A 16,077-nucleotide genomic window follows, 5' to 3' on the forward strand; every position below is an offset into this window, starting at 1 on the left:
GGGACAATTTTTGACACACAAAATGTTGTTTATTCTTAATAACTTTAGACTTAAAAAGTTTGGGTTCATTTTACTGTTGAAGCTGAAACAGATTTATGCAACATGGCGATTTATCAACACTAAAATTACAACATCTTTTTACTGAAAAACATGAACACAAAACAATAGTTGACTGGCAAGGCAACTGTCATTGTACAAAATGCAAAAAGTAAAAAACAACAATTAGCCCAAAAGAAATCACAGTGAAGGTTTCATACCATTATAATATGCATATTATATGTTTACATGTGGGTAGTCAGCATTCAGGGTAACAAAACCGAGGCATAACCTCTGCAGTACAACAGCAGCTATAATACAGAGACAGTCAGACAGAGAGAAAGGGAAAGGTTGCACTCATGTTTTTGGCTCATTGCATTTCGTCATACTTTAAATAGTTTACAACTCAAAGCATTCATTGTACACCTATGAAACAGAAATTATTGCTGTGCAAAGTTTATATTTACACGCTTGGGTTATAAAATAACTAGGCCTACTCTTTGGAAGCAAAAGAGTTACTGAAGCTTATTTTTGAGCTCCATGGAGGCCACTAACGGTGTCCGTATTTGGCAGACCAGTCTGTTCGGCCATGAATGCTCTGTAGTGGCGGGCGAGGATGCAGACTGGACGTGCTTTTGTTGGCTGTGGGCGCGTTGGCAGAGGGGTTCATCTGACTCCGACCAGACCGCCATGTTGCATAATCTATAACGACAGAAAATAAAAAAAATTCATATCAAGTAGATGCATGTAGCGAACAGCTTTCAGGTTTCCCCAGGTTGGTCCATCACCTTAAATTATGGTAATGCACATGAGAGTTTCTAGCTGTAATGTAACAAACAGATATTAGAGAAAGCTCACTTGATGCTGTTGCTTCCACTGATGTACCCTGCCTTCCTCTGTGGCCAGCAGAGCCACCGTCGTTTTTGTAAAATGATGGGATGTATCCACCAGGGATTGTATTTGTACCTGAAGATGAAAGACAAGAAGACACAAATTTATTTGCAAGCAGTTCGAGGCAACAAACTGGCAAAAGTTGAAAAAAAAAAGGGGGTTACCATGCGCTCCTCTGCTCGGCAGCGTTCCTCCAAAGGGAATACTACTGCCGCCCCAAAGATGGCTTCCAGTGAAATCCTTACTGGCATCTATGGCCACATTCTTCTTTGTACTTATGCCTGAGGGAAAACAGTTATGGATCACTGCAAACTGTACTCTAACACATAAAAAGTGTGATGAACATGAACAGGCTGTCAGTGAGATTTATCCACCAAAAATGCTGCTCACACCCTCCCTTCCTTTAATCTCTGCAGCTCCAGCTAGTTCTCCAGAACAGAGCCTGTCATGCTGCATGAATGCTAAGGTTAGGAAGAGGAGCTCGATTTTTTCACAGATTATGTCTCATGTCACAACATGAACGTTTTGACAAAAATGTAAAACAAAAAAAAGCATTGTTTTTAAAAGTTACACACTGCAGCTATCAGGAGATTATGCATTAAATTTAAATCCTATGTGAAGTGTGCCCAAAACATTTAGGTAAGTTAACTTTAAAAGTTACTTGCCAACCAGCTTGTACTTAATTTACATAAAGAAGTTAAATGAGTTCAATAATAACTTTATTCGCCAATTACTTGTCAGCTCTGGTAGTGCGTTTCTGCATCTACAGGCTACTTAACTTTAATGCCTTCAACTTGAGTAAACTTTATGTCAGCTGTTAACATCTGAAATCTTCAATTTCATGCTGAGCCTTGTTGAATTGACAAAACTCCATAAGTTAGAACACTGTTTGAACTTTATTTCACCAAGAAAACTATGAAGTTCTTTAGGGAAGAGATGTTCTTTCCATCTCAGGGCTGATTACGGCACTACATAAAAGCTTAATAGCATCCTAATTCCTCAACCCTGATCTGCAATAGCTACAGCTTAAAAGCTTCCAAATCTAATTTATAACTTTATATGAGAAATGTAACCTAATTTAAGATTTCTTCAGGTCCAACATTCTGATAATTACATTTAAGATCCTTTCAAAAGCAGCTACTACATCTAGAAGGACAGCTTCCAATCACACCAGCAGGTATTTAAAAATCGTTTTATTACCAGGTAAATATCTAGACTGTCTCAGGTAGTGCTGCTTGGCTGAGGCGGTTCTCGACGGCTCCTGATAGGCTTCGGTCTTGTTCAGGTTTAAGGGTGTGTCTTCTTTTCCACTGGGTCGACTGTAATCCAGAACATTTCCATACCTGTAAGAGAGAAAAGTCGAGAGCTGCTTGTATCTAAACACGCTTTATGTTTTCTACATACGAGGGAGCTGGTGAGTAAATCACTCGACTGTATCTTCACCTGCTCAGAGCGTCCTCTCCCTGCCTCCGCTTCTCTGAGGAAAAGTTATTTTTCCCCAGAATGCTCAAAGAGGACAGATCTCTGTCTTCATAGTTGTCCCAGTTGTCACTCTTGAGGTGTCCCGTGCCGTGTCCCCATCGCCGCCGCCCTCCTCCCTTTGGCTTCACCTGGTAGTTGAGAAGGTTTGTGCCGCCTGTCTCCTGCTGCCTTGGCTAAACACAGATATCAGCAACATGAGATGAACAAATAATCACATCGGATCTATCAATCAAATTTTTTGTATAGCACATTTCAAAGTGCTTTACATCATAAAAACGCAAAAATAAAAGTCACAAGAATAACATTCAGTCACCAAATGAGATCCCCGTAACAAACATTACATTTTGTCGAGTGCCATAATCAAAATAATCAACACACATCAAATATTTTGGTCAATGTTCAAATGTTTATGGATCGAAAACAACTCTAAGCAGGTTGGGTTTTAGTCTTGATTTAAAGGACCTCAGTGTTTCTGCTGTTTTGCAGATTTCTGGAAGTTTGTACCAGATTTATGGTGCATAGAAGCTGAATGCTGCTGTTTCTCCATATTTGGTTCTGGGGAGCAGAACAGAGCAGAACAGAACCAGAAGACCTGAGAGGTGTGGAAGATTGATACAACAACAGATCTATAATGTATTTTAAAGTCTTTTCTCTGAGCTACAGAGAACTGGTATAAGGACTTTACAATTAGGGTGATGTGCTCAATCTTCTTGGCTTTAGTCAGAACACCAGCAGCAGCATTCTGGATCAGCTGCAGCTGTCTGATTGATTTATTAGGCAGACCTGTAAAGACACTTGCAGTAATCGATGGAACTAAAGATAAACACATGTATGAGCTTTTCTAGCTCTTGCTGGGACATGAGTCCTTTAGTCCAGGAAATATTCTTCAGGTGATAGAAGTCTGACTTTGCAACTGTCTTGATGTGGCCCTTAAGGGTACCATCACCACACCCAGATTTCAGGCCTAATATGGTAAAATCTGACCAGACAGCTCACCTTGCTCTGCAGACTCTTGTCGACGATGTAAGGAAGGTGACTCTGTGGCATGACCTCCGTCTGCTCCGGCTTCGGTATGTGCTTGGGCCCCGTGTGCCTCTGGTAAGACGCCGCCTGGGAAGCTGCTGATGCAGGGGGCGGCGAGACTTGCTGGAGAGGCCTGGAGGGTGTGCAGTGCTGGTTAGAAGGTGGAGGCTGGGTGGGGGGCATGGGCTTCAGCAGTAGGAGAGGCTGCTGCTGCTGCTGCTGTTGCTGCTGCAGAGGAGGCTGCAGCTGCACTCGACCCAGCTGAGGTCTGCCCTGCTCCAGGATCTGCTGAGGGGTGCCCAGAGCTTGGCCCACGTGGAAATACGAGTACCTGAGAGACTGAAAGGAGTTTCAACCAACAGAGTTAACTTTTGTTCAGATCGTTAGGCTGCAAGAATGGAAGATGGTGGGCAGACGGTACCTGAGCAGAGGCCGGCCTGTTCTTGGGGTCCCACTGAAGCAGGTCCGTCATGAGACGGATGGCTTCTGGACTGGCGTTGGGGATCAGTGTCTTCAGGTTGCTGGGAACGCACTGAGGCCAACGGAAGTTCATGGCGGTCGCCAGCTGGTATCCCTCGGGCCAATCAGTCTGCAGGGAGAAGCCACAGTACATCTTTAATTATAGACTTCCACTGCAGCTGGGTTCATTACGGACAATAATAACTCTTGGTCACGGTTCCATGAATAAGAGACGGGTTAAAAAAGTCGCTCTTCCCAACTCCATTATAAAAACTATGAGGACAAAACAATGTTGATCTAAACTTAGAGGAGCAATAAATGCTTTTAAAAAGGCCTAAACAGCAACAGGAAGCTTGTTGCTGGTTATAAAACACTATTTGACTTCATCAGAAAAGAACTTAGGAAAAAATATATCTGTTTATTGTAAAGTACTACTGCTATTAGTAATAGATTTATATGTAATTCAGGTCATAATCATTAAAAACAAACTGTCTTATTTGGAAAAGTTGACATTAAAGAAATTCTCAATTATCAAAGAAGGGACAACATGTTGGTGCCTAAGTATGAGCCTATTGGTTTATCAATGAATCATTAATAAACATATTAGGTTTTAATCTAGAAGCAACTTAATTAAGGCAAAACTTTAGAATTATTTTCTGTCTGCTTTTAAGGTCTTATGTCTTCGTCCTGATGCTGTGCTTTAATATTTGTTAGCATTAATGCTTAATCATTCCTTGATATGTTTTTATGTCATATTCAACATGACCCTTCTCTGAACTTTTTCACCAACAATTAAAATTGGAACAATACTTTAGAATGAATATTGTCTTGGAAAATATAACTTTTGCTTATATACTGGTAAGAATGAACTGATAATGAAGGTTTCTGAGCAAGTGTTATACTTATGGAACTGATAAAGGAGTTTTCAGTGAAGATTTTTTTCTTCTCCTTCCAACTGAAACTCCTTTGAACCAGGTTTGATTTTGGGACAGAGGTACCAAATAACCAGAGATGGGAGAAACTTAGAGAAACTCCCTACAGGAGAGAGATGGGTGGAAGCCACCGTGTACGTGACTGATAAGATATAAAAGGGAAACTGTATGTGTTAAGTTTCACTTCTTCTCTCTTGCTTTTCTTTTCTCAGACGCTGATATTTACTCTGATTTTCTAAATAAAATATCTAAAGACAAATGCGCATTTCTCAGATTGATTCAGTCTATCGCTCTCTCCCAAAACGAAATAAATTTTTCTTAAACAATATGAAAACAAGCTTTTTTTTTGTTTTGTATAGATTTTTGATCTAAATCAAATGTTTCTGTTTCCTTCACCAATTATTACCTTCTTTGGCGTACCCAGGACTTGGCAGATCTTGAATATGGTATCCACTTCACTGGATCCTGGAAACAGAGGCCTGAGTGTGTAAAGCTCAGCCATGATGCAGCCGATCGCCCACTGGTCTATGGGTGAATTGTATGATGTGGACCTGAGGAGCACCTCGGGAGCTCGGTACCTGGTTAGAAACACCATGGCAACTAAAACCCTGAAATCCTACTAATGTACAATAAAAACGCACATCATTTAATCTCACCATCGAGTTGAGACATAGTCTGTGTACGGCGGTCGAGATCTGATCTCACGGGCGAGCCCAAAGTCGGCGATTTTCACCAGCTCTGGGCCCATACACAGGAGATTTTCTGGTTTCATGTCCCTGTGGAAAAACCCTGACATAGACATCGAGAGCAGAACTCATCAGGACTGAAACAAGAAGTGCGCTTAACATTAAGCTCTGGTTGTAAAAACATACCGTGCTTATGAATGAATGCAAGTCCCTGCAGGATCTGAAACATTATATTCCTAACAGCCGATTCAGGGAACAAACGTGTCCTGCAGCAAGACACAAAAGTCAAGAAATTGTTAGGAAATATGAAAATTTACAAAAGCTCTTTAAATATTTGGAAATTTTTAAAGAAAGAAACAAAAATACTGACCGGTCTTTCATCAGCTGATACAAATTCTCCTTCATGTACTCAAAAATGAAGTACAAGTGATCGTTTTCCCGGATTACCTCCTTGAGTTTGATCACATTAGCGTGGTTTAGTTTCTTCAGGGACTGAAAGAATAAAACGATGCAAAAAAAAAAAAACAAGATTTAAAATATGTACTTGAAACTAAATAAATCCAATCATGCTGGACAATGCAAACAGCTTTATTGCAGCACATTGAGAAGCACGACCTGCGGCTTCTGGATAAAACAAGAGCAGAGTAAGAACACTGTGTGATTTAGGGGGTTATTGCTGCTGAAGGAGGATTTTTTGCTTAAAATTCAAAAAAGGAAAATCATACATAAAACAACTTGAAAGCAGGGTGAATGCACTGGGTTCATGTATTTAACATGCTACATTTTAGGAGGGAGGGGAGAGTGAAAGGGACTCTAATAGTGGCATGCTATGGCTAATCTACATAGCATTATTTTTCTTGAATTTGCTGTTGATTTGCTGTGCTATGGGCCGGCCAGCGGTTTTTGTGAATTTAACAGCTCACTGGAATCACCTGCTGCTCTGAGAGCTGGGGTGAAGAAATTTGGACTCTGACATTTTGAACTGGCGTGGAAATAAAACAAGAGAAAAGTTTGGGTTACTTGACAGCTGAGTTACTAACATCTGAGTATAACATGTAAATCGTCACATTTGGTTTTCATCTTAAAGGAAGGACAATTGAAATACTGAAACCCAATCAAAATACAGTGAGAACACGAGTACGACTCTGTATTCTTTACATATACATTTATGAGATTTGCAATCTATTTCATTGATCATGTTTATTTTGCTGTTGTGTCTTTTTAGGATTATTTTTCTGAAAACAAAAATCTCAAAGTTCTGCCCACTCAGTTTTACTCTAAGGGGACTGTCCAGTTAAGCAAACAAGAACGTTTCACCTCTAATCCAAACGGATTCTGAACATGGTTGGAAGTAACATGCTTTTGCTTTCAGAGAGAAGTGAAATAAGTACTCTATGTAAAACTTTAAAAACATATTTAACCTAATTTAACCTAGAACTTTAACCTAGAGCTAACATAAATATTGCTTTAAGTTAATAATTCCTTAAAATTTATTAAAATTACTAGTTCCACTGGCAGATTATTTTCCTTATAATCTGCCATTGTAAGACATAACTTATGTCTTGTTAGAAGTTAAATGATCTGCCAGTAGAACTAGTACTTTTTAAAATTTATGTTAAGGAATATTTTTTGCATATACAAAAAATTATTAAAATAAACAAATACCACTTAGCACAAAACAGGTCAATAATTGTTAATTATACATTGAAATCAAACACATTTCTTTCTGGTTTTTAATTATATAAAACCATTGTTATATGGTTTTACAAATGTCGGCTTTGGTATTCAAACATCTAAAACATGTCCAATATAAACTTACCTTGACTTCTCTAAGGTTCATGCATTCCTCCCAGGAGTAAAACTTTCGTTTCATTCTGAAAAACAAATGTTTCTGTTTGATTAGTTTGAGCTCAACACCTAAATCCTTTGTATTCATTAAGTACAATGATATACCACAGCACAAAACTAGAAAATCTGTAACAAGTAAAACAAAATAACAAAAAAATCCCATAATCTCTACATTCTCACTTCTTTATGGCAACAAGTTCCCCTGACTCCAGACTGCGACCCAGGATGACAGAGCCATAGGTGCCATCTCCAAGCTGTCTAAGGGTGGTGTATCTATTCATTGTGCTTGTACTTCCATGTTATCCTTTGGAAGGAGTGTAGCGCAGATACTAATTAGGAGGAAAAACTGTTGTGTTCCCCTTCTACTGCTGAATGCAACCAGATTTTTCTGTGGCAACAGCAGAAGACGTTTGGCTGAGCTGGAGTACTCATGATGTCAGAAATTTGTTTCCTCTGAGCTGAAAAGCAAAGGGAAAAAAAAATGAAGCATTCAGAATTACGAGTTTATGTTTTGCAAGAAATCTGATTGAGAAACGTAACAGATACAAACCACGTATTCACCAATTAACTTAAAAGCAATTCTGTAACTTTTTAAGAAGACAATGTACCTGAAATAACACAATATTTCAAACTATCATTATCTCAGGTACAGACAGTGCTTTGCAAAAGTATTTATACTCTTTGATCTTTTACATTGAAACCACTGATTGTATGTGACAGACCAACTTATTGTAGCATAATTGTAAAGAAGGAAGAAATCAAAAATAAATGAAAGGTGCAATTTTTGGCAATTTTTCTGCAGTTATTGCAAAAAAATATTTTAAACTCAGTTGGACTGAGTGGAGAATGTCTGTCAACAACATCTTCCAAGTATTGCCACTGATTGGATTAAGGACTGGACTTTGACTGGGCCATTCGAAAGCATAAATATTGTTTGATCGAAATCACTAAACCCCAAGTTCTCTTCAAGTCCTGCCTTGTATTTAGCTCCATGCATCTTCCCATCAAAACAATGTAATGCATTTGTAGCAACCCAGTTGACACTCAGCTGCTTCTGCTAACCTGGGAAGCACCGTTAACTTCAAGCTAACCGAGCTTGCTACCACAGCCTATTAAAAATTAAAAATTAAAAAGGTTAATCGCGGCAAACACGTTAAATAATCGGCAATCGTGCTTTTTGTGTCGGTGGTGACCGAACAACGGGCCAACCCTGCAGAGAAAACTGAGGGGGAGAGAAGAGGGTGGCGGTCCTCCTGACTGACTCAAAATAACATGAGACCAAATAATACTCACCCTTCCCGTGTCGAAGCGATAGCAACACATAGCCAAGAAAATGCAGTTAATGTTTAACTTATCGCTAATCTCAGCAGTTTTTTTTTAAATAAGTTGCACTGTTATACGACACCCGCAGCCAGCCAGCCTTTGCACTCAGCGAGAATTAACTCTCAGCAAGGCCATTTCGTCAGCGCTCGCCATAATCTCGCGTTGTTACAGTAATTTTGTTTTCTGACAACAAATCACGGGCTCTCTGCAGGCTTCAAGCAGGCGGAAAACATCCGAGATTTAGTAGACCATGAACAACGAAGACATACCAAATAAATACATACTCTAAATATTTAATGCTAATAGTTATAAATATGCGTACGTTACTAAAATAATCATATTCAACTGCTAGTATATGAATACGGAAGGAGAATATTCCTTCCATATTCAAGGATATGTAAAGTTTGTCACTGCAAAGGCGGATGTGAGATGCTGACATTGCTCTTGAATTATTGTTTGCTTAATGGAACAGAAAAGCAGTTCTCTTGAAAGAAATGATAACTCATGTGGCACGAAAAACTAGATATGAATATTTATCTAATGGTATTTCTCTTTGAGAAAGTATAAAAATTACATACTTATCTTGCGAAAGTGAGAAATTTGAAAAGTACTCAAAATCTCTATCACGCGTTTAGTGTAATAACAACTTTCTTCTAGCATTTTACAGCGGCGGACCCAGAAATTGTGAGTGCAAATAAGGAGGGACAAGATGTTTAGACAGAGTAGCAAAGCTGGACCGACTTTGAAAATTCCCCATATGTCAATGGGGTGGGGGGAAAAAAACACTTTCAAATTGTTTAATGCAATTATTTGAAAACAAGAAAGACATTTTGGGGTATAAATGTGAGAATAAAGTTAATATTTTTGTTGTTATTGATATTATTATTGATATTATTTATAATAACATAAATACTTATTAGTATTAGTAGTGATAGTAATAATATTTTACGTAAAACCAATATTAGACTAAGAAACACAATACTGTGTTTATTTAAGTTTTGTGGAATATAAATAATCGAATTTCCTCCTTTAACCTTCGTCTAATTCATTGCATCAAACTGAATTAAACCATTTTACGTTTTAATGAACTGACCGTGTATATAAGAATTTATTCAGTGAATAAACTGGAGTCAGTGTGGAGCTTTATATGGGTTAGCGCTGGTGGATGTTGTTGTCTTAGCATAGCGTCTCTCACTGGTTCTCTCTGCCCCGCCTCAGCTCACCCTTTGCCCGAACGTGTCGCCGACGCTCCAGGGCCGCTCAGCAAGATGGCTGCGTTCCTGCGAGCTCGTAAATATGTCTGCTGTGTGGTTCGTTTCTCCGACCGTGAACTGTAAACGGGACCGGTGAGCACCTGCGAAGATAAAAAAAAAAAAAAAAAGAGTCCTATTGGCCAAAGTGTCATGGTGTGTGTCCGTGTTTTATACGTTTTATTTGTTTATGGGGGGGTTAGCCTGCTCTGTAGCTAACGAAGCTAACAGTAAGGACACCTGGCTTCCTCCAGGTTACCTGTTTAGCTATAAGGTCTCTGCACGTACCTACTAGTAAACATCGGGGTTAGTTAACAAATAAACTACAAAATGCACAGTGCGGAAAAACATTCCTTTGTTCTCTTGATCTAATATTAACGTGAGCTTCTGGTAAACAACATGGCATTTAAATTGAAACTGGCATGAGCCATTGGTGGGCGTGTTGCAGTTGTTTATGTCATTAGATGTTTATTTAAAGTTAGTTTTGTTAAAAACTGACACATAAATCACAAATGTTCTCGATTTCCCATTTTCAAAATAACAGGTTGAGATCATTGGAAGTTAATGCACTGTTCCTTATAAAGGAAGGCATTTATTGATTTGCGCTTGTCTCACAGTATTTCCAGTATGGAGGCCATACTGGGACTAAAGGTAGAGCAGTACTTCCTGGAGTAGCTCTCCAGGAAGTATTACTCCTGGAGGAAATATTGGTTAAATGACTTGGGTAATATAACCAAAGTACACTCATGGAAGTTAAATGCAAAAGCAACTTCAGAAATAAACTGAAAAGTGATATGAAGACTCTTTAGTGGTAAGCAAGGCCAGACAACATTTTTGCAAAGAATCTTGGTTAAGCGTAGTCGTATGAAGAACTACGCAGGGTTCCAACAGCGTTGTTTACCTTTGCAGGCTGATGAAAATGCTGATATCGGAGGTATGTTAGAGGATGAAGATGACAGTTCAGATGATCCAAACCTTCAGGTAATAAAACAATCGTATTGACTCATATTCGTATATGCATTTTGTTTTTCATTTATTTGGTTATTTATTGGAAAGGACATGTTTAAAACAGATTTTCTCTATTTTGTTATGTTGATTAAAAAACAGCTGTACACTCTGCTAATAAGGGAGGGAAAATGTCTTTTATGTTTTCTTTTGCAATTTCTCGGCAGCTGGAACTCAATGTCTTCAGAGCTCAGTGGATGTCTGAACTCAAGCCGAGCCCTGGAACGAGTGACCGACTGCAGAGGGCAAGAGGTGTGAAGAGGACTCAAGACCTTGCTCGAGAGGAAAAAGTGAGCTGGTTTACTTATCGTTTTTTTTGTTAGTATGACTAGCAGTTTGGTAAAGTGTTGCATTAGATGACTGAGGCTCACTTTACCGTCAGGCTACTGAGCTGTTTCTGAGAGCTGTTCAGGAAGAGCAGAATGGGGCTGTCTATGAAGGCAAGTAAATAGAAAGTGGTGAACATGCTTGTTAGTGAAATTATAAATCGAATTTGAAAATTATGTTCAGAAGCAATCGCGATCTTATTTTTAAATGATTTCTGTAGTATTTGAGCTTGTTTAATTGCCACCCGTACTGTCTGAGTTGTGTGTGAGAATTTACATAAGATTCAGTGTCATCCAACTATGTTTTTATTTACAGCTATCAAGTTCTATCGCATGGCTATGCAGCTAGACCCAGACATTGAGTTTAAAATCAACTACAGCCGTCCTCCTGACGCAGACAGAGGTGGAGGAAATTAGTAAGTTACATTTTACACCCAATTAATATCACAGCAGTCATAAATTATGCAATGTGAAGTTAAACTGCTTCTCTTCTTTTGATTAAATAATATTTTAACAGTTGGTTAATAGATAACTTTACCTTTACATTCTGCCACAAACAAGCTTTTGATTGAAGACATTCTGATTCTTGATGTGGCCCAAACTGAAAATGAGTTTGATACACCTGTCTTATAGCATCAAATCACAAATTCCAGCATCACCATCTTGTTCAACACGGACTCATGAATTATCAATAAATCTTAATTTTCTCAGCATGGAGGACAGTGACACTGATGGGGAGATTGAGGATTTGCTCACCTACTTTGAGCAGCAGCTCACTCTGGAGAGCTCCTTTCCAAAGATCTGCACTCCTGAGCTTGAAGCCACTCAGACGCACATTTCAGGTAGAGATGACTTCCTGAACCTTGTGTAAACTCATCAGAGGTCCTCATGTCTGCGTCTGTATTGAAAGCTGCGTTCTCCAATTGCAGCCTTGCCACGGGAAATCCTGATGTACATATTTCGCTGGGTTGTGTCGAGCGAACTGGACATGCGGGCCCTGGAGCAGCTGTCTTTGGTCTGCCGGGGGTTCTATATTTCTGCCAGGTGAGTGGCTGGTTTGCATTCAAGTTGTTTCTGCTCAACAGGTTCAGAAATATTCATCTTTTTGTATTATTTATTTTTTTGCATCTTCCTCAGGGACCCTGAGATTTGGCGTTCTGCTTGCTTAAGAGTTTGGGGACGAAACTGCACCAAAGTAGTGCCCTTCAAGTCCTGGAGGGAAATGTTCCTGCAGAGGCCACGTGTCCGGTTTGATGGTAACGATGCATTGTTTCAGCTTCAATTTTATTTTGTTGAAATGTCGGAATATTTAAGGGATGTATTTAAGGAATTAAGGAATATTTCAGTCTTCTTGTTTTTTAAATCATGCCCTCGAGTGTTTAAAAAATGGCCTTCATTTCAGAGAAAAATAAAACAAAAAGACAGAACATTCTATAAGGAAACAAAAAATACTCAGGAATTTGTAAGTTAAGATAAAAGTATATCTAAAACCAGTCAAGAGGCTGCACAAAATCATTAAAAGGGCCTCAAATGGCTCTTGGGTTTCACTGAGGACACCCATGTAGTAAAGTGTCTAAGATATAGAACAGAAAAATCAGTGGAGTTGTGTATCCAAGTTGCAAAACACCAATTTAAGTTGACTTTTATTTAACTTCTTAGGTTAGTTATTTACAAGTCAGTAAGTAAACCTGTTTTGTGCTTGCTTTGCAATTTATGTTAAATTCCATAAAAAGTCCCTAATGTCTTAAGTTTAACTTTTACTGGGATTGTACTGTGATGGCACATATTAATACAATATCCCAAATCCAAGTCTTGAATTACTTTCATGAAAGAAGAATTTAACAGATGTGATTAAAGAGTTCTTGTGAGAATATTGTTTTAGGAATACGTGTGTATTTAGTGCATGTTATTTATTGTCCCTTCATGCTACTTTTCCTGAGGTGTCTACATCAGCAAGACATCGTACATCCGTCAAGGGGAGGAGTCCTTGGACGGATTCTACAGAGCTTGGCATCATGTTGAATACTACAGGTACGTTACTGTTTATTCATGTCTGAATTAAAAAGCTAAACACACAAAGTTTAAACCTTTATCCGTTTTGTTTTGACATTGCCATTCAAGGTACCTCCGGTTCTTCCCAGATGGCTTCGTCCTGATGCTCACCACCCCTGAGGACCCTTTGTCAGTCGTTCCCCGCTTGCGTACGAGAAACATCAGGTACAGCTCTGCGCTCTACAAGCTCAGAAACACCGTCAGCCGTTGTGACCGCTGCAATTGTCTTTCCTCTTACAGAATGGATTCTGTTCTGCTCGGTCATTTCCGTCTGTCGCAAGAGACGGACAACCAAACCAAAGTCTTTGCTGTCGTCTGCAAGAAAAAGGAGGATGTAAAGTTTTTTTTTGTGGTTGTTAATTTCTCCAACATTTGCGTGTGAAATGGTGACGGTCAGCATATTTGATGTGCATTGATGACAAAACTTGGCAAAATGTAATGTTTATTGCCTGTTAAACACTTTAAACTGCCTTTTGGCTGAAATTTACTGTACAAATAAACTCGAACTTGAATGTTCCAGGTGAGTTTTCAGGTCCTGAATCGGCTTGTAAGCGCTGTCGTCTCTTTGCAGAAAGCGACCGAGTTTCACAGAAATCGGTTCTGCAGGCGGAACCAGGCTCCTGAGGCTGAGCACGCCTTCCACGTGGGGCTGCATCTGACCTCCAGAGGGCGCCAGAGTTTCAGCAAGCTTGTGTGGATCCACCACTCCTGCCACATCACTTACAAGTAAGACTCCAGAGTACCATCATAAATTAGCAGAAAAAAAACCCTCTTCCTGCATTTATGGTTTGTAATTGACCATAATCATGTTTTCAGGTTGACTGGGGAAACTGTCATCACAACATTTGACCTCGACAGGATGTACACGCCCTTCTTCTTTGCACGAGTGAAGAGCTACACCGCTTTCTCCGAGCAGCCGCTGTAAGGAGCAGATACAGCCGTGCATGATCCCGTGAAAATCACAGAAGATGCCATCTAAACTCGCCATCTAAATAAAAACAAATCCTCCTCAGTCTGTGCAGTTTGTGCTGTAGCAGGATTATGGTGTCCCCTCTAACGCCCTCATGTTTCCCCACACGCCAGCATGTTTTGTTTCAGGTTTGCCTGTTAGGATGCTGCTTATTTTCTGATAATCAGAAATTACAGTGATTTGCTGAAAGCTACACTGATTAGCAACCTTCCCCAGCTGTTTCAAGCAACGAATGTGATTTTTTTGTTTGTTTCATCGTGCACTTTCTTCCTCAAATAAATGAGATGAAAATAAAAAAGGTCTTGGTATTGCAATATGTAACAATGCAAATACATTTGTTGGTGCACGCACAGATGTGGCAATAAAATGATGACTTGTGAAAAAGTCATGGAGATCCTATTGCACAACCCTGGTGAACAGACAGTGCAGATCTGATTTCTGACTTGCTGCATTTGTCCTACAGCTGAACGCATCAGTATAATCCATGTATTTTCTGAGAACCAAACACAAGCAGAGCCAAAGGGATTTACAGAGATAAAAAAAAAAATGGATGAAATTATTTGTTGCCTTTAGCTGCTTCAGAAGCTTTTGAACTGATGTAAAAGTTAAAACAAAATGCTTCCACTTAATGCAGCAGGGTTGTCTAAAGTGTGGCCCTGGATCAATGTGTGGCCCTTGGACTGATTTAAAAAAATGTTTTATTAAATTACAGAACTAAGTTTTATTAACTTCCTCCATCTCACCATATTTACCTTATGTAGTTGTAGCTGAACTAGAGATCTTGCTATTACTACCTTTGTCCATGTCACACCCTGATGTCTGAATTCAGAAAGTCTGTGGGGGAAAAAAAAAATCTCAACTTTTACCTGAGAATGAAAAGTGGTAAAAAGGATGATTTTATATACCCTTCAAATTTCCTGTGACAACGGGAGTAGCAGATTTATTTTTTCCAAGGCTTTTACACACCTTTACCAGAAGTGTCAAGAAATGTGGAGGGCAGCATACACTTGACCTTCCTCTGCTGCCTCACAGGACGGCTTCAGAAAATCAGGGAGTCTCTATTTGAAATACTGCCTGGGAAGCATGCCACGAAACTTCACAATGAGTTTCTCTGTGTTCCAAGCGCGTGGTGCAGTGTGTCACAATCCAGTACACCAAGCCCACTCACACTGTGTGTGAGGTAAGAACGTCAAAGCGAAAAAATCTGCGAGAAGCAAGTCTTTCTTTCTTTCTCTGGAATGGTTTTTGGAAAATGTATCTTAATTTTTCTTTGTTCACAATTTGTGGTTTGAGTCTACCAAACCAAATCAGTTACAAATGTTATCAGGTTCAGAGTGTTATGACCAAGAATGCCAAAAATGTGTGAAACCTTGGCCCTATCACGCTCAAAGTTCACCAAGGGGTGGGAGTCGTTGTCAGAAAAACATTTAAAAAAAAATTGAACATATTGATCTCTTTTTTATATTCAGCATCCTAACTTTGACTTTTCTCATAGAGAGGGACGAGGAATATAAAACATGACAAAAACAAAAATATATATTTGATCACTTAAGTTAGTACTTGATACAAAATTATAACTTTTTACAGCTTCCAAGCAAAGTTTCTATTTGAAGTTGCCTGTAAGTTTCAAAGTAAGTTATCAAGTGGCGCCGGCTTAGCTGGCTGCCTGCAGGAGCAGCTCCCGTCGTGTGTGTGTTAATCTGTGTATAAAAATTCTTGCTGTAACTGCGAAATAATTTCCCTGCTGGGATGAATAAAGTAATTCTATCCTAAATTAAAGCCAACAAATGTTAG

The 16,077-nt window shown here is 39.2% G+C and overlaps 2 protein-coding genes across 4 annotated transcripts; one reads left to right on the plus strand and one right to left on the minus strand.

Moving 5' to 3' along the window:
* Positions 1 to 7: 7 nt before the first annotated feature.
* Positions 8 to 8,840, minus strand: cilk1 (ciliogenesis associated kinase 1). Its single transcript, XM_028006845.1, has 14 exons — positions 8,651 to 8,840; positions 7,538 to 7,815; positions 7,329 to 7,383; positions 5,880 to 6,001; positions 5,696 to 5,775; positions 5,480 to 5,612; positions 5,230 to 5,401; positions 3,854 to 4,021; positions 3,406 to 3,771; positions 2,371 to 2,582; positions 2,128 to 2,270; positions 1,092 to 1,208; positions 895 to 1,002; positions 8 to 738 (listed from the first exon to the last, which is right to left on the minus strand). Exons 2-14 carry the CDS (start codon positions 7,636 to 7,638, stop codon positions 587 to 589), a joined length of 1,929 nt encoding a protein of 642 aa, XP_027862646.1. The 5' UTR covers positions 7,639 to 7,815; positions 8,651 to 8,840; the 3' UTR covers positions 8 to 586.
* A 1,045-nt stretch (positions 8,841 to 9,885) lies between these two features.
* fbxo9 (F-box protein 9) lies at positions 9,886 to 14,597 on the plus strand. Of its 3 annotated transcripts, none has more exons than XM_028006848.1 (13): positions 9,886 to 10,026; positions 10,840 to 10,911; positions 11,103 to 11,225; positions 11,318 to 11,375; positions 11,578 to 11,677; positions 11,973 to 12,103; positions 12,191 to 12,305; positions 12,399 to 12,517; positions 13,202 to 13,292; positions 13,383 to 13,478; positions 13,554 to 13,647; positions 13,885 to 14,039; positions 14,130 to 14,597. In XM_028006848.1, the coding sequence occupies exons 2-13, from the start codon at positions 10,867 to 10,869 to the stop codon at positions 14,236 to 14,238; spliced, it is 1,236 nt and encodes a 411-aa protein (XP_027862649.1). In that variant the 5' UTR covers positions 9,886 to 10,026; positions 10,840 to 10,866; the 3' UTR covers positions 14,239 to 14,597. The 3 variants fall into 3 exon arrangements, with proteins under 3 accessions (XP_027862649.1, XP_027862648.1, XP_027862650.1); XM_028006847.1 differs by having other exon boundaries at positions 9,894 to 10,086; XM_028006849.1 differs by lacking the exon at positions 9,886 to 10,026 and adding an exon at positions 10,719 to 10,741.
* Positions 14,598 to 16,077: the final 1,480 nt, after the last annotated feature.

Source organism: Xiphophorus couchianus, chromosome 22 (assembly GCF_001444195.1).
Source record: "Xiphophorus couchianus chromosome 22, X_couchianus-1.0, whole genome shotgun sequence".
Lineage (NCBI taxonomy): Eukaryota > Metazoa > Chordata > Actinopteri > Cyprinodontiformes > Poeciliidae > Xiphophorus > Xiphophorus couchianus.